Source organism: Pan troglodytes, chromosome 8 (assembly GCF_028858775.2).
Source record: "Pan troglodytes isolate AG18354 chromosome 8, NHGRI_mPanTro3-v2.0_pri, whole genome shotgun sequence".
Classification (NCBI taxonomy): domain Eukaryota; kingdom Metazoa; phylum Chordata; class Mammalia; order Primates; family Hominidae; genus Pan; species Pan troglodytes.
This window is the reverse complement of record NC_072406.2, coordinates 32,425,283-32,445,033: the sequence shown is the minus strand read 5'-3', so window position 1 is coordinate 32,445,033 and position 19,751 is coordinate 32,425,283. Positions and strand designations below refer to the sequence as shown.

At 36.1% G+C, this 19,751-nt stretch overlaps 1 protein-coding gene across 1 annotated transcript in view; it reads right to left on the bottom strand.

Annotated features, from left to right (window-relative positions):
* MALRD1 (MAM and LDL receptor class A domain containing 1) overlaps nt 1-19,751 on the bottom strand; it is a 631,174-nt gene that overhangs the window by 274,432 nt on the left and 336,991 nt on the right. The window contains 1 exon segment of the mRNA XM_063780496.1: nt 11,957-12,140. Coding sequence (XP_063636566.1) covers nt 11,957-12,140 — 184 coding nt within the window.

Sequence of the window (19,751 nt, the reverse complement as noted above, 5' to 3'; positions counted from 1 at the left end):
GGAGGCAGAAGGAAATGGAAAATTGTGGGCAAGCACCTTTATTGTAGTTTCTATGAGAAGCAGATTTACAATTGGCTAGTTTGAATAATTTCAGTAAACTCTGGGGCATGGTGGCTCTTCCTAGTCTCTGGTACTTAACCCTAGGATGATTAGGGCAGGTAGATAGTGGCTGTGAGTGTGAGGGCTTCATAAAGGAAGTAGGTGGAGATGTGGGCTCTAGAGTGGTTGGTTTGCATTTGAAAAATGCACTCAAGAGGAAGTGCTTTACTATCGCTAGGAAGCATCAGAATACAGAAAATAAGACATAGTGAATATGATCTGTATATCCAGCTCCCCTATTCTGGTGACACTCCTTCATCAATAAGGTCACCAAGGTGGAGTTCCAGTAGGCATGTTTGTCTAACGTATCCTGCCATCTGTCTACAATAACTAGTCTGAGGGTGGCCATTTGACCCAAGATAGGTCAGATAATTTAGAAATAAAACTAAAGGATGCCTGCAACAATGTGTCCAGGCTCGTGTATTCCCCGGAGACATGTTTTCTTTATGTATGGTAAAGTAGAGATGGACGTTCCGCAGAAAGGGAAATTAAATATATGAGCTGAAACACACAGGTTCTGTCACCCAGGTTGGGGTGCAGTGGTGAGATCATGACTCACTGCAGCCTCAACCTCCCAGGCTCAAGTGATCTTCTTGCCTCAGCCTTCTAAGTAGCTGGGACCACAGGTGTACACCACCACACCAGCCAATTTTTAAAATTTTTTTGTAGAGATGGGGCCTCACTATGTGGCCCAAGCTGAAGTTCTGAGCTCAAGTGATCTTCCTGCCTCAGCCTCCTCCCACAGTGTAGGATTACAGATGTGAGCCACTGCCCCTACCCCCTCTCACTTTTTAATCTTTGATTTCCATATCTTCCTGATATTGTACTGTATTCTTGATCTATGTGATTCCTTGTACCTTTACATGAACTCCTTTTATGTTTGACATTGTTGGCAGTTAGAGTAAATCTACTTAACATAGAGATTTCCAAGAAATTATCATTAGAAAGTACAAAGACTAAAAGACCAAAAAGTAAGCTAGTGGAAAAAACTCCAAACACATTTGGTTTCTTTCTCTGAACTCCTTCCTGACCTTTTAATCAACGATTTTAAACTCTTCACTTCCCAGTTCCTCCAAGACAACTTTCCAGACAATTTGTGTGAGTCATTTGACTCAAATCCTTCAAGAATCCATTCCATACTACACATTCTTATTCCCCTCTTAAATGAGATTGTGTATATGCTGGGTCTAGTATGATCTTGTCACCCACTGATTTTTCAATATCTATTCATTTCCTTCCATTGTCTTGTCACTTATTCAATGCATGCTTCTGTAAAACAATTAAACAAGTAGGCATGTATGCAACTGATCAGTGGAGGAATTAGGTTACTATAACCAGAAGTTGTATTGATTGGTCCATGATTTTGACCACTACAATAATTCTTGAAGCACCAACATACAGCAGATGAAACCAAAGAGTACTTGCACAGCTGAGCTCAGCAAGTCATACAGGAATCTCAGGACTGCGCAGAGTGTGCTTCAACCAACGTTTTCAGATGAGTTATCCGTATGCTTTCTTTTGAAAGTGCTTCTTTATTGCCTAGTTCTCCTGGTCTTCGGGTAATTTGCTCTTGCCTTCAAAATTCAACAGCCTTAAACATTTTATACTATGTTTACATCAAGGGTCCTTGCCTCCCATCCACCCCCACTGTTTTAGGTAGAGTCATACATTTACTCAAAAGTTCCTCTATTTATTAGGAATTCAGATACTTTAAACTGTACTAGTAGTTTGAATATGATTGCTAGTGTTTATATTAGTGCTGGGTGACTAGATTACCTATGATTTCAGTGGCTTGCTCCAATCCTATTTTTCCAAAGGCTTTCTTCTTTTCATATTATTCAAAACACGAGGTTTTTCAGAAACTTATATGTTATAGTAAAAAAAAAAATCTGTGTGTGAGTATGTGCATTTGTGTGTGCGTTCCATTAAGTGTAATAGACAAGAAAATTTGTTTCTAGTCCTGGCTTAATATTTGTGCATGTATAAATATCTGTAGATTTTATTGTTAACTGTTTCTTTATGTTTGGCTCAACTAGATGTAATTTTCATGTGTTCCACATCTACTCAAGTTCAACTGTAGCTTATACATCTTATATACTAGCATATATCTGTACCGATATTTCAGGACTAAATAACATATACTTCAATTATGTAGTGGAAAAAATATATATGAGTATAAAGTAGGAGTCTTCTTGATAAACATCAATATTCATTTTGAGTGAAAATAAGTAAAATATAGTTCAGTAAAAATTGAAACACCATATCATCACAAAAACTCTATGCAATGGTCCTACTGACCTAGATCCTAAATATGAAAATTTTCATTGTCATTGAAACAAATTCTAATTAGAAATTACATGAACTGAGGATAATGTTAACATTCAGATTTACAGTTGCCTCTATTTGAACCTAGAGATATTTCAAGGGCTATTTAAGCCTTACTAAAATGTCTGGTCAAATAATTATTTTTTCTTAATAATGTAAATGAACCAAGTTATATCATTGTGCTTGGATTATAATTAAATATAATTATATTAATAGTAATATTTATCATTATAATATGATTTAAATTACATCTTTAAATACAGACCTTTTTAACATTCAGATGCTAATTTTCTTAATTTTATTGAGAGACAAAGCAGTATTTGATGCTTTCAAGGTATGTAACAAATGGTTTACGTGAATACAATGTTAAAGTAATTAGATTCTTCCATGGCTTTGACTTTTTAAATTTAAAATCACTGATTAAAAGTATAATAAACTCAATCACATAGTTCTTTTGTTTAAAGAATGGCCTTGGACAAGAAAAAAAGAACTAGTCCCTGATTTTATAAGAAAGAAGTAATTGGGCTCTAAGGCTTAATGAAGAACAATGCAGTTAGTTGACCATGGCAATGAAGCCTCTCTTCTGAAGCCTGTCTCAAATCAATTCAAGCAATAAAAGAAAGTTAGATTTATAACTGGCAATGACTGAATGTAGAGGGTTGATGTCACAAAGACTATTTCCACCTCTTCGTTAAGAATTTTGTTTAGTGTCAACTTTATTCACTGAGGGTACTTCCTCAAAAGGCTGAACCCAGGAATGCTGGGAGCTTTTGGTTAACACCTTTAGACTATTAGAATCTGAAGGTAAGTATACTTCTCTCTTACATCTTCAGGTTGAATAAACCTGCAAAGGATTGATAGCTTGGTTGTGATTTCTTTTTGTTTATTAATTAAGCAACCATAATCCTGAGACTGTGACCTTAAATACAGCAAATGTGTTTGCTTCCAAGGTAGAGAAACTGGAAAACTCAACGTTAAATAATGTCTCTTTATGTAATATTGCACTGTGTGTTAGGTAGTAGATTGCATTGTGTGTTAGGATGGGCTTGATGATATACTTTTAAAATACCACTTAAATCTTAAAATATACTATATATATACGCACATATATATATAACTCAACTATACATATCTAAAAAACAAGTTGGCTAAGAGATTCTCATCTACAGATTCAGGAAGATGAGGCAGATGTAGATATACTATCTGGGATATAAGGCCCCTTTTAACATGCAAGGGAGAGCTGATGAGACTTATTTTTGAATTCAAAATAAATCTGTAACGATGAAAATTGTACACTACATTTTAAATATTTCAACTGGAAATGACACATGCTACTTCCTCACAGCACATTGGCCAGTTCTGATTCTTATTGACCCATTTAAATAAAGGGAAACATGCGGGAAAGAAACTGATGTCATTCAAAGAGTAAATATCTCTACCACATGTGGTGATACATTTTCAAAAAGATAGCATCTGTTTATAAATCAATGACAACGATGTCACCATTCTTACCTTTTGATAATCAAAATTCTTCAATCAATAAAAACCAGTTACCTTTCACTGAAAAGTCAAAATTAATCTTTGTATCCATATATGATATATAGTTAGTAAAATATCAATTTATATATGGACATGTTATTAATATTGATAAGTAAGTTGGAATAGAACATACAATCAGGAGATAAACTAATTATAACAAGCTATTTTTAAACATGACTTTGACACTTTTTGTTAATCAATATTTGCAGGGATGTAGTTACTTCAAATAAGACTATTTTGTCATTTGAGAAGCATTGTGTACTTCATCCTGCCAATAAGTCAAGTTTCATTTAAAGTGCAGGCTTAAATGTATGGATTCTTCTATAAAGAGTATATTTAACAATTTATATCAAGTGTTGGCAGAAAATTTTAGCTCTCGGTACAAAAGGTGCATTGCAGTGTATAAAGAAACCTAGTATAAAAAATAGTCATATATAATCAGGTAAAGAAAGAAACTGCTATGACCTGGGTCTGGTTCAAGTTAAATAATATTTGTAGGTAAGGATCATATTCTTTTCCCACCCTTTCCTTACTGAAAAGATTTTGAATCCAAAATAAAACAAGCCTATAACAGTAAGGATTATTTGAATATTAAAAAATTTTAAAACATCACTTAACAATGTTTTAAAATACTTAAACTAGTACTATTAAAACATTCTACTATTAGAAACACTAATGATATGCCTGATATCACTTATTTTCTTTCAAGACCATTTGAAATCATTGGCAAACTAGATAATGCCAAACATTTCTCCCTGTGGCCTTGGACCAACCCAATTCTCCCTAGTTTCTTGCTTGCAGTTCTCACGAAGAAACGCAGAATGTGCTAGGAATGCAACATTCTGAGATAAGAAGGGATGTTCTAGAACAGCCCGGTCTTAGTTCAAATTTCTTTTAGAAACAGAACATCCTTTCATGCTTTCACCTAAGGTATAAAACCCAGGGCGGGCTTCGCCAGATCATCAGCTGTGGTGCAACAGGGTCTTGCACAGATGAGATTACATCCACCCTGGGCAGCTTTCCTGAGCCTTGGGGGACCAACTTAATGATGAACCCTAATTTTCTGTTGTCCCTTGCTGCCTATCTGTAGGTAATAAACCCACTTTATGTAATTAGTTTATGAGGATTCTGTCTCACCAGACTCAGGCAAGTTGGTAACCAGTAGACAGTGAACCTGCTTGACAGATATGTCAAGTGCTGTGTGACTGCTTTTACCTCCAAGTTGTTTATCATTGTTTTAGTAGTATTCTATGATGTTATGGCTACATATGGCTGTTTCCATGCCATTAAGCATCAGGAGGGAAATCAACTCAGCTGATACTTGGTGTAACATCTAGCTATTTCAATTTTTCAGAGTCTTAAGGATTCAATTAAATATGATGGTGTTGATGAGTGATGGCAATCATATCCAACATTGCTTGAGTAGTTACCATGAAGAATTATTGTATAAAGCACTTAGCATATAGTAACTTTTAAATCCACACTATCATTCTAATAATATAAGGCAGGTTCTTTTTTTTTTTTTTTTTTTAAGCTGGGCATGGTGGTGCATGCCTGTAATCCTGGCTACTCAGGAGGCTGAGGCATGAGAATCGCTTGAACCCAGGAGGTGGAGGTTGCAGTGAGCTGAGATCGTGCCATTGCACTCCAGCCTGGCGACAGAGCGAGACTCTGTCTCAAAATAAATAAATAAATAAATAAATAAATAAATAAATAAATAAATAAGTAAGTAAGTAAATGTCACTTTTAATTATTTCATTAGGGTGAGATGTGCTTTACTTTTCTACTCATTGCCTTCTTCTTTTTCTTGTCTGACATTTACTTTAAAAGAAGACTGTGAGCGATCTGAATGCAACACTCGGAGCACTCAAATGTGAGCAGAAAAACAGCTTTTCATGTAAACTAAGTTAAGAAGGTAAGTTCTGAAGTTAAACTCTATGGAGTTCTCTTTATAGATTTATTTGTGTGTGAACTTTATATAGAGCAATCAGTGTTTTGTGATCTCCCAAGTTCAATTTGAATCCAGAGTGATGCTGCATTGAGATCATTATCATCATGCCACTATTTTTCACTCCAGATAAAATCACTGTTTAAAGGACACTCAGGAGTCATACATACAGTTTTTAACAAGAAAAAAATGAAAGATGCAAAAGTGGCTATAATAAAAAAGAATGTCTTTTTACATTATCTGTGAAGACAACACCTAAGACATCTGAAATTATAAGAATGCCAGCTTCTTTTATTTTACCCTCAAGGTATTTTTTTTCTTTTCATAATTAAGATTATTTGGGGGGTGTGAGTGTTTTGCTATGTATGAATGTAGGGAAAGATTGAGTAGCTACTGTCAAAAGATTCTGGAAACATTCTCTGTTCCCTAAATTATCTCTTCCTTTTCCTTGAACTGAAAACTGGTCATCATTCAATTGAATTTTCTAGATATTCAGTTGAAAAGGCAACATCTTATACCATTATTGGATTCTACCCTGAGGTCCTGGGTTTACCAGTGTCTTTGAGCAGTTCACAGAGGGGTCCTGTAAGTAGAAAACATGGAGGGGAACACACTGGGGAAGGAGACAAATGCCAGGAATTAAGAAAGAGGCACTGAAAAGGGAAACAGAAAAATCCACAAAACTGAACACTCTGGAATGCACACATTTCAGCCCAGCTCTCCGTAGATGTGTGCAGTGCATTGCACAAAGCTTTCTGCAGACTAGAAAATCGATGTTTGCGGAACATGTGAAAATGAAGGAACAAAACAGAATGGAATTCTAAATGTGATGTAAAAAGTGTTGTCCCTAAAACAATTAAGAAGCCTTGCAGTGTAGTTCATTTATATTTATTGGCCAATGAATATTCAGATGCTTGCTATATCTCATGCGTTTTTCAAAGTACCTTGTATAGAGTTAATAATTTAATCCTCATAAGAACTTTATGAGATGGAAGCGTTATTATTACTATTTTATAGATGAAAAACATAAGGCAAAAGAAGATCATGTTATTTGCCTAAAATCATACAGCAGATAGCAAATGGGTAAGCTAGGACTAACACCTAGTGGTCTTATTGCTGATCTGGGATCTTAACAGCTGACATAAATGCTATTTAGTATTAATAGTAAGCTCCCTGAGTATCAGGTGAATGACTGTACTTAAGAAACGATTGTACTTTAAGTAACGTTCTGAAATTTCAGAAGTCATTTAAATTTCGAACTTTAGAATTACAATGATAGGATAACCCTTTCTTTTCAATATGAATTGTCTTCCTACTTCTTTGTTCTCTGGAATGGTTGCTACATTTTATAAGATTTCTGTATAAACCATTTTTAAACCAACCTGAATAAAAAGGAGAAACATCAAATTTATAATCTGTCACTTATTTTTCTATAAATAAGCTACTTGTTTCCTTATTAACTTGTCCAAAAAGGAGAGAGGCTTCTTATTGTGTTCCTGGACAGACTACAGAATATGCCCATTATTTTGCTTTATTTTTCTTTTAAGAAAAATACATTTGATAGTAAGTTGAAGATAGCACCATAATGTATTCAGAATGCAAATAAATAAAAAAGAATATATCTAGCTTTATGTTGGCTATTTTCTAAATATTATCTAATAAATTGAGTTGTAAGTTTTTGAATAGAAAGAAAGAAATATGAAACTTAAATAGCTTTCCTATTTGCAGTTAAAGTAGATAACTACCAAATATGTACCATACATATTATGGTATATATAATGTCCGTGTGTGTGTGTGTGTGTGTGTGTGTGTGTGTGTACGTGTGCATGGACAGTCCTCAATTTACAATGGTTTGATTTATAATCCTTCAACTTTACAATGGGTTTATCAGGACATAACCTCATCACAAATCTAGGAGCTTCTGCATTTACAATGATTTGACTTACAATTTTTTGACTTTATAACGGGTTTATTGGGTATGGAATGCATTTTCAACTTATATGGGTTTATCCATATATAACACCATCATAAGTCCAGGAATATCTGTATTACCATTATATATAGATATATTGATATAATTTATATGTATGTATCATATAATTATATATATATATATATATATATCATATGCATAATCTACCTTTCCTCATTTCTACTCACAACCAATTCTCAAACCTGGCTGCATTTTCCAGTGAATATCTGTTGACTCTTTTGTGATTTTCCTGCCTTCCCCCTTATAGAAATAAATAATACACAAGTCTTGTCACTGTTTGTGGTTTGTCCTATTAGTTTGTATTTTTGGATTTTGTAGGGATGTATTTTCATTTAATTTTGTTGCATATGCTTTTCATGACTTGCTGACTTTGCTAATTAGGTTCTCTGACTGTTTTGTGTGAGGACTTAGGAAAATCCAAAAGCTGTTATGCCACTACTATTGCCATCTTTCCAGAATTCTTGATCTTTTTTCTTTGAGACAGGGTCTGACTCTGTTACCCAGGCTGGAGTGCAGTGGCATGATCATGGCTCATTGAAACCTCCAACTCCTGGGCTTAGCCTCTTGCAATTCTCCTGCCTCAGCCTCCTGAGTAGCTGGGACTACAGGCGCAAGCCACAATGCCTGGCTTATGTTTTAATTTTCAATTTTTTTCTTTTTTTTCAGACGGAGTCCTGCTCCATCACCCTAGCTGGAATGCAGTGGCGTGATCTCGGCTCACTGCAAACCTCTGCCTCCCTGGTTCAGGCAATTCTCATGCCTCAGCCTGCTGAGTAGCTGGGATTACAAGCATGTGCCACAACGCCCAGCTGATTTTTCTATTTTTAGTAGAGTTGGAGTTTCACCATGTTGGCCAGGCTGGTCTCGAACTCCTGGCCTTAATTAATCCACTTGCCTCAACCTCCCAAAGTGCTGGATTGCAGGAATGAGCCATAGTGCCCACCCTAAAATTTTTATAGAGATGGGAGTTTCGCCATGTTGCCCAGGTTAGTCATTCCTTTCATTTAAAAAGTTTTATCGATTTATAATTTACATGCCATTAAGTTTAGCCATATAACACTTAATGTTTCTAATATGTTTATGAAGTTGTACAATGATCACTATAAACAACATTAGAATATTTTTATCACTCCATGAAGAAACCCTATATCAATTAGCAGCCATTCCCCTCTCCCCATTCCCTCACACCTAAGTAACCACTCACCTCCTCTCTGTCTCTATACATTTGTCTGTTCTGTACATTTCATATAAATGGTAGCATACAATATGTGGGGATTTTTTGTGATTAGCAAAATGTGACAGAAATAAACATTCAGTCATTTTTTAAGTTATTTCACATGCAGAACATCAACAACTTCATGATAAATTGTGTGGTGACCTGGTAGTTTATGATCTGAAGTTGGTTTCCTAATATAGGGCAATAAAGCACCATTTGAGAATAATGCATGTTAATAATAATGATGATCACTGTAATAATAAAATGTAACATTAATTTTTCTATGTGCCAAGACTATTCAAAGAACTTCACATATATTAACATATTTAATATTCATGTAAACGTATGATGAAAATAACTATTTTCATCTTCTCAATTTTATTGATGAGGAAACCGACGCAAAGCGAAATGAAGAAACTTACCTGAGCCAGATGACACAGCCAGATGCCATGCCCACATAGTTTGACTCAAGGCTCCTTGTTCTTAACCACTATGATAAAGTGCCTTTCTGACTTTGACGTGTTTTGCTAAATACCATTCTCATCATCTAAAGTGGCAACTGCAGAAAGCAACTTAGTGTAACTTACACTCTAAGCTCCTTCTGATCATCCATGTTACACAGCCCTGATATTTCACCTGCATAAAGCTAAACACTAAGATGATTAAAAAGAATGTTGTTTAGTTCCATTCATAGTCTTTCAAACTTTCCCATAATTTTTTCATGTTTTCTATCTTAACTGAAAAACAATTTGAAAATCCTTGTTAATTGTAGATGGCTAGGCTGTTAAAAACCAATGGCTACTTTTTCTGAAAATGTATTAAATGTGTAATTTACTATATTCAACTATAATTGACAACATGATGCCTCTTTGCTTAATGAAAAAGAAAGAATTATAGGCCTAAAAGCAGTTGATCACTAAATGTAAGATATTAAAGTATAACTTAGTAAGCCAAGTGTTGGCTTCAATTGAACAAAATTAATTGTAATCACGTAAACTCTCACAGAACTCTATTACGAAAAAGGGAAGAAAGAGTGCAGACTTCTACATGAGACGAGCAAAGCTAGAATAATAACTCTCAGTTTCCTTCTGTCCTGAATCAACCCATCTAGGAATCATTCTGCTTCCCTTGAGAGGAAAGGAATTTCTCTTATTGAATAAAGCTTTCTTTCTAAAATCTTAGAGAAAGTTTTGAAGAATTTTTCCTTTTCAAGTTGCCAGAATCATTTCTAGATTGAGTTACTAACCATAATAGAATTTCAACATATTACTTGGAAAGTTACTAGGAGAGAGTTCAAGAAGCATATTCTCATGTCTAAGATTCCCTTTACACAAATGCATGTGCAAAACCTCATCTTCTTTCATTAAGACACCCTCTCTCCAGCATCTTGAAGGCCAAATCCTGTCTCCTGCATGACAAAGACACCTGGAGCTACATGCTCCTTACATGGTATGAAACACATAATTTCTGATTCTATGTAACATAAGGTAGCTGAGTAACAACCACCTTGTCTGGAAACATAGGTTGGAGGAGAGGGAATTCAAAGTTTAAAGAATGTATTTCTAAGTAGAATCTTTTGAAACAGTACCACTCATAAAAAGAGCAGATGCTGTAACACTATGAAAAAACCAAAGTCACATTTTTGAACTGCCTCAGTGAAATGATATTTTAATATGAGAGCAACAATAAAATTAAACAGCATTCAGGTTTAGCTCTTTTAGTCGCAGAGACTTGCTGCCAAGTGAATCAGTATAGAAAACCACAGAAGGCATATCTTTCACTGGCAGTATATCTCACACAGGATTATTTTGGAAACCAAATGGAATAATTCCTGTGAAAGAACCTTGCAAACTGTGAAATTGTACAAATGTATTTATAATTATTTTTGACATTTTCTGGGTAGTTTTGTAAAGAGAATCTAAGTGTAGTTATACTTCTCATTTAGAAACATGATAAATGGCGGTACTTTTTTTTCAAGTTACTGTTCACAGGCTGGAGTAGCATCTTTAAATCTCCCAAGCACAGCTCTCAGCTCAATTTCTGCTTGAATTTTGCCTGATTGAATTTATTTCTTATAGATGCACTAACCACCAGATTTCTAACCTGTTTTTATTGGTTCATTTATAATTAGTTTAAATTAGGTAAATACATGTAAATATTAGGCTCACATTTAAAATTGTGTTGAAAAACAAATTCAGAAGGGAAAAATTATTCATGTTAGAAAGCAGATGGTACGGAAGGAAGAGGGGAGTTACTTGTGCAACTGAAAGATGAAGAAGATATGGCTATGGTCTGACTGTTTATTCTCCTCCCTTCATTCATATGTTGAAATCCTAAACCCAAAGGTGATAGTGTCCAGAGACGGAGTCTTCAGGAAGATGACTAGGTCATGAGGGCAGAGCCCTCATGAATGGGATTAGTGCCCTTATAAAATAGGCCCAAGGGAGCTCATTTTATAAGGGCTCCACTTGGACTCCACCAAGTGAAGACACAGCAAGAAGGTGCCATCTATTAACCAGGAAATGAGCCTTCACCAGATACCAAATCTGCCTGTCTTGATCTTGGACTTCCCAGCCTCCAGAACCACAGGGAAAAAACTTCTGTTGTTTATATGCTACCCAGCTTATGGCATTTTGTAACAGCAGCCCAAACAGACTAAGATAGGTATTATCTCAACATATAGTTTTAAGTTCACAATTATAAAATTATGCCTTTCCATTGATTTGTGTATGTGTACAAAATACATAAGAGTAAAGCATTTTAAACATGTGTAATAAAAATAAAATGGCTAGATTACAAATGTACTTCCAAATGGAAGTGCTTTCTGGAAACTTACCAGTTGTGCAGTTTTTAAATTCAATATCATCAATTGCAGCTCCTCCTCCCAGGTCCCTTGTTCTGATACCTTGAAATATGACTTCAAAATTCCTCAACTTTCCTAGCAGGATGTCAGCCTTTTGCCAATGATTACCAGGGTTCTGCTTACTTTCTTGCCATACTTTTGATAGTCCTTTCTCTGTCTGAAAGTAAAGAAGTTTGTATGAGGGAAATAATCAAACACAAAAGAAGATGATGCAGTGTGGGGCAAAACCCAGTTATTTATCTCAGAAGCATTCGACCAATAAAAACTGAAAAAACAAAGAAGCACTGAATCTGTGAAAGGTGATCTTACAAATTGAGTCATTCTTGTCAAACCCAACTCAAAAAGAGTCAAGAGGTCAGGGGTCAGGGAAAGCACTCAGGGCTCGTAATACTGCTCCAAAAATATAATTCACTACAAACCTGGCTCCTGAAACTGACAGCCATAACCTGAAACTAGTTGTATCTGACAGATACTGAAACAATCTGCTGAGACTCTAAAACTAGTTTTACCCATCATGCACCAGTTAGAGCTTTCCAGCTCTGCACAACTTTACTAGTGCCAATGAACTTTCTTTCACAACAATATGGAACATTTCTTTTTTCTCTCCCGCCCCCCAAAAACTTTTATTTTAGGTTCAGGGGTACGTGTGCAGGTTTGCTATACAGGCAAAATCCTGTCATGGAGGTTTGATGTACAGATTATTTTGTCAACCAGGTACTAAGCATAGTACCAAATAGTTATTTTTACATTTCTCTTTTATAAAACCACCAATCTTCTCTTTGTTCTTCAGATATACTGAAGACCACCTGGTCTGTATATATGCCCCAAATTGCAATTCTTGCTTCCCTCAAAAAAATTTTTAGAGATTTTTATCTATATTTTATTTGACTTCAACACATCTCTGATGATAACTATGACATAGTTTATCTCACCAAAACAGAGGCATATTAATCTACTAAAGTATTTCCCAAAATAAAAACTAGCAGAATTAGCAATACACGTATTTTGGAATTTTTAGAGACACCATTATTATAAATTGCTCTACTTGGATCACAAGGTCAAGAGATTGAGACCATCTTGGCCAATATGGTGAAACCCCATCTCTACTAAAAATACAAACATTAGCCGGGCGTGGTGGCACGTGCCAGTAGTCCCAGCTACTTGGGAGGCTGAGGCAGAAGAATCACTTGAACCCAGGAGGCAGGGGTTGCAGTGAGCTGAGATCACGCCACTGCACTCCAGCCTGGCAACAGAGTCAGACTCTGCCTCAAAATAAATAAATAAATAAATAAATAAATAAATAAATAAACAAACTAAACTAAAATAAAACAAATTGCCCTACTCAGTAAAATCTACCTTTCCTTGCATTTACACGAAGTATTTATATTTGATGAAAACTGAACGATTTACTGAGGCCCTGGGTTTCTAGTTCCAGATGTGATTAGCTATCCAAACTTCTATTCATGTTGTGTAATTATTCAAGTTGTAGCTTCTTACAAAAAGCTTAAATCACTGACAGAGGAAAAGAGAAAAGGAGAAACATGTTGGAGAAATCACTTATCCCTGATGGATGTAATAAAGGATTTATGAAGTGAATTGAGTTAGAAGGAAAAGTGATAATTTTAACAACAGATTCCAAAAATTATATTATTATATACTCAGATTATTTTGATTTTCATAAATTCTGTTATAATGTAATTATTATATAAGTAACGACTATGATTATTTTTACATAAAATTTTTTAATTGAAAAGAAAAAATGAATTTTCTAAAAATCTTATGTAAACATGGATATCTGAGGGTGGCTAACTAGTAATACAATATTCTAATACATGAACAGTCCCAGTACAAGGTAACATGACGTAAAATGACATATAGTCCCAATGACCGAATAAAAATGACAACTTCATTAAAACAGCATATTAACCAGTTGAGCAAAGGACAAGGCTTAGATTGTATACACTGTTCTTTGTTATTCTAGGTCTAGCCCTTTCTGGGAACTAGATGATTTAACAAATCATAATGATGGATATTTGGCAAAGAAAAAAATATACATATATACACACTATTATGTTTATGGTTAGTTCCCAGTTAATATTCCTTGGTCCTGGGTCATCGCATTTTCATGATGATTCACAAGAAAAACTTTGTCTCTGAAGCTTGTAATCAAAAAAGTAGACTAGAGAAGATTTAGGGAAATGACATACAGAAGTGAAGCAAAATGTTCCAATAGATTTATAGCATATAGGTATGAAATGTGTAATTTACACATAATTTAAAGAATAAAAGCTAAAGAGGAAAAAAAAGGAATGTCTGAAGAGGGGATACCAAGGAGCTAGACATTCATAACTTTGTGTTTTCAGGGAACTAATGCTAATAAATATGTCTGATGCCTTGTTCTGCTGAGGTAGATGAAGATGTTTGATCAAGTGGTTCTTCCTCTGCATGGTTACCGAGAGCACAACTATGCATCAGTTAATCTAAAATTAACTTTGCAAAACAACTAACAGTTCATAGATAGATCATTAACGTCCTTAACAAAACAACAACAAATCTGACACCCACTGATTCATGTAACTTCTGTATTGAAAGGGGTGGAGAATTCACACCTAATTAATGGAATTTCATATCTTTTTGATGACTAAAGAAGATAAGTCCTTCTCAAGGTTAGTCTTTGACTCTCAGTGATGTCTTAGTGATTTGAAATCAAAGGGATGGTTAATTAAATTAAAAATTAAAGGAAAGGATGGTCTGTCTGACTCCTAGCAATATTACAGGCTGGATATTGATAAAAGCCTGTCTTGATTTACAAACTTAATTCACTTTACTAACTTTTCCTATTTATCTGCCTCTGCAGTTTATAAAGCCACTCATTAGCTATGCCAAATCCCCAAAGAATTTTCAACAAATACCATCAAAGAAGAGCATATGATCACGCTAATCAAAAAATGCGAACTATTTCTTAAACCTTACAACTGGTCTTCTAGTAAAAAAAGAGACAAATAATGCATTCACTGTCATTTTATGTGTTAGAAAAAAAAATGGGTAAATTATTTTGCAAACCAATCATGGATCAACCTAATGATGATGTACTATAAGACATCATTCTACTATATTAGCTGTTGTTTCATAACATCAAATGTTATCCCTATAACTAACAAAAATACTCATCTAAATGTGGAATGGAGGTTTATTTCCTTATCCACTCATTCATTCCTTTATTCAGCAAACTTTCTGTGCTCACACAGTGCCAGGTACTATGTTAGATGCCAGGGACAAAAAGGTGAAAAGACATGGAGCCTACCTGGAGACGTAATAATTTAATACAGGAGAAAAAGTCATAAAAATAAACTACCATAAAAGCACTCTCACTCTTGCTCGTGCTCTGTGTGTGTGTGTGTGTGTCTGTGTGTGTGTGTGTGTGTGTGTGTGTTCCTAACAGAGAAACTTTTTAAAAAGTGATTATGTAGTCAATTCCCAAATTTTTATTCCACATATGTCGTTACTTCACCTATTTACTTAATATCCTGATTTACATTCATTCTAAATTGTGAAAGTGAAAAATTGCTCACTCCCAACTCATAATTTTGCCACTGCTGAGGGACTTTTCCCTTGTATATATACAGATTTTAATCTCAATACCCAGAGGAAATAAGCATGTGAAAAGTGATTAACCACATTAATAATAGTAAAAAATAGACACTAATACAAAAATGGTTAGAGATATTGAAGAATTATTTTCTTCTCATAATTTAACCTTTTTCCAAATTTTGAATTGATTCCTCACATATAGTATATGCATGGAAATTTTGTCTTGCAAATTGCATATTTATTTTATAGTGTGTTTGTCTTCATACTTTATGCCAGTCTTTCCTTTATTTGCTGTGCAAAGAAAGGCAATAAGAAACATTAAAAAGACAGAACCACTTCAAATTGTACAAACATATTAATAGACAGATCTCCTTGGAAGCTCCATTTCATATGTTTGAAGTGAATATACAACTTTTTCCCAAATAACTAGCCATTTTTTTAAACCATTTAAATAATACCTCTCTTTTTTCCAATTGACATTTTAATCTATTTCTAGAGTTTTTAGTATTTAACAAGGTAAATAAATATAAGAATGTATTTTTCTGCATTTCCAACTGAGGTACTGGGTTCAACTCACTGGGGCTTGTTGGACAGTGGGTGCAGCCCACAGAGTGTGAGCTGAAGCAGGGTGGGGCATCACCTCACGTGGGAACCACAGGGGACTGGGGAATTCCATTTCCTAGCCAAGGGAAGCCATGACAGACGGTACATGGAAAATCAGGACACTCCCACGCTAATACTGCACTTTTCCAATGGTCTTAGCAAATGGCACACCAGGAAATTATATCCCATGCCTGGCTCGGAGGGTCCCATGACCACAGAGCCTCACTCATAGCTAGCACAGCAGTCTGAGATTGAACTGCGAGGCTGAAGGAGGGGCGTCCACCGCTGCTGAGGCTAGAGTAGGTAAACAAAGCGACCCGGAAGCTCAAACTAGGTGGAGCCCACCACAGCTCAAGGAGGCCTGCCTGCCTCTGTAGACTCCACATCTAGGGGCAGGGCATAGCTGAACAAAAGGCAGCAGAAACTTTTGCAGACTTAAACGTCCCTGTCTGACAGCTTTGAAGAGAGTAGTGGTTCTCCCAGCACGGAGTTTGAGATCTGAGAACAGACAGACTGCCTCCTCAAGTGGGTCCCTGAGCCCAAGTAGCCTAAGTGGGAGACACCTCCCAGTAGGGTGACACCTCACACAGCTGGGTGCCCCTCTGAGACAAAGATTCCAGAGGAACGATCAGGCAGCACCATTTGCCGTTCTGCAATATTTGCTGTTCTGCAGCCTCCACTGGTGATACCCAGGCAAACAGGGTCTGGAGTAGACCTCCAGCAAACCTGCAGCTGAGGGTCCTGACTGTTAGAAGGAAAACTAACAAACAGAAAGGACATCCACACCAAAACCCTATCTGTATGTCACCATCATCAAAGACCAAAGGTAGATAAAACCACAAAGATGGGGAGAAACCAGAGCACAAAAGCTGAAAATTCTAAAAATCAGAGTGCCTCTTCCCCTCCAAAGGAACGCAGCTCCTAGTCAGCAACGGAACAAAGGTGGATGGAGAATAACTTTGACAAGTTGACAGAAGTAAGCTTCAGACGACTGGTAACAACAAACTTCTCCGGGCTAAAAGAGGATGTTTGAACCCACTGCAAAGAAGCTAAAAACCTTGAAAAAAGATTAGATGAAAGGCTAACTAGAATAAACAGCATAGATAAGACCTTAAATGACCTGATGGAGCTGAAAATCATGGCACGAGAGCTATGTGATACATGCACAAGCTTCAGTAGCCGATTCAATCAACTGGAAGAAAGGGTATCAGTGATTGAAGATCAAATGAATGCAATGAAGCAAGAAAACAAGGTTAGAGAAAAAAGAGTAAAAAGAAATGAACAAAGCCTCCAAGAAATATGGGACTATGTGAATAGACCAAATCTACATCTGATTGGTGTACCTGAAAGTGACGGGGAGAATGGAACCAAGTTGGAAAATACTCTGCAGGATATTATCCAGAACTTCCCCAACCTAGCAAGGCAGGCCAACATTCAAAGTCAGGAGATACAGAGAATGCCACAAAGATACTCCTTGAGAAGAGCAACTCCAAGACACATAATTGTCAGATACACCAAAGTTGAAATGAAGGAAAAAATGTTAAGGGCAGCCAGAGAGAAAGGTTGGGTTACCCACGAAAGGGAAGCCCATCAGACTAACAGCAGATCTCTCGGCAGAAACTCTACAAGCCAGAAGAGAGTGGGGGCCAATATTCAACATTCTTAAAGAAAAGAATTTTCAACCCAGAATTTCATATCCAGCCAAACTAATCTTCATATCCTTTACAGACAAGCAAATGCTGAGAGATTTTGTCACCACAAAGCCTGCCTCACAATAGCTCCTGAAGGAAGCAATAAACATGGAAAGAACTACTGGTACCAGCCACTGCAAAAACATGCCAAATTGTAAAGACCATCAATGCTAGGAAGAAACTTCATCAACTAACGAGCAAAATAACCAGCTAACATCATAATGACAGGATCAAATTCCACATAACAATATTAACCTTAAATGTAAATGGGCTCAATGTTCCAATTAAAAGACAAAGACTGGCAAATTGGATAAAGAGTCAAGACCCATCAGTGTGCTGTATTCAGGAGACCCATCTCACGTGCAGAGACACACATAGGCCCAAAATAAAGGGATGGAGGAAGATCTACCAAGCAAATGGAAAACAAAAAAAAAGCAGGGGTTGCAATCCTAGTCTCTGATAAAACAGAATTTAAACCAACAGAGATCAAAGGAGACAAAGAGGGCCATTACATAACGATAAAGGGATCAATTCAACAAGAAGGGCTAACTATCCTAAATATATATACACCCAATACAGGAGCACCCAGATTCATAAAGCAAGTCCTCAGAGACCTAGAAAGAGACTTAGACTCCCACACAATAATAACATCCCACTGTCAACATTAGACAGATCCACGAGACAGAAAGTTAACAAGGATATCCAGGACTTGAACTCAGCTGTGCACCAAGTGGATCTAATAGACATCTACAGAACTCTCCACCCCAAATCAACAGAATATACATTCTTCTTAGCACCACATCACACTTATTCCAAAATTGACCACATAGTTGGAAGTAAAGAACTCCTCAGCAAATATAAAAGAACAGAAATTATAACAAACTGTCTCGCAGACCACAGTGCAATCAAACTAGAACTCAGGATTAAGAAACTCACTCAAAACCGCACAACTACGTGGAAACTGAATAACCTGCTCCTGAATGACTACTGAGTACATAACCAAATGAAAGCAGAAATAAAGATGTTCTTTGAAACCAATGAGAGCAAAGACAACACAGAGCAGAATCTCTGGGACACATTTAAAGCAGTGTGTAGAGGGAAATTTATAGCACTAAATGCCCACAAGAGAAAGCAGGAAAGATCTAAAATTGACACCCTAACATTGCAATTAAAAGAACTAGAGAAGCAAGAGCAAACACACTCAAAAGCTAGCAGAAGGCAAGAAATAACTAAGATCAGAGCAGAACTGAAGGAGATAGAAACACAAAAAAACCCTTCAAAAAATAAATGAATCCAGGAGCTGGTTTTTTGAAAAGATCAACAAAGTTGATAGACCACTAGCAAGACTAATAAAGAAGAAAAGAGAGAAGAATCAAATAGATGCAATAAAAAAATGATAAAGGGGATATCACCACCGATCCCACAGAAATACAAACTACCATCAGAGAATACTATAAACACCTCTATGCAAATAAACTAGAAAATCTAGAAGAAATGGATAAATTCCTAGACACATACACCCTCCCAGACTAAACCACGAAGAAGTTGAATCTCTGAATAGGTCAATATCAGGCTCTGAAATTGAGGCAATAATTAATAGCTTACCAACCAAAAAAAGTCCAGGACGAGATGGATTCACAGCTTAATTCTACCAGAGGTATAAAGAGGAGCTGGTATCATTCCTTCTGAAACTATTCCAATGAACAGAAAAAGAGGGAATCCTCCTTAACTCATTGTACGAGGCCAGCATCATCCTGATACCAAAGCCTGGCAGAGACACAGCAACAACAGAGAATTTTAGACAAATATCCCTGATGAACCTCGATGCAAAAATCCTCAATAAAATACTGGCAAAATGAATCCAGCGGCACATCAAAAAGCTT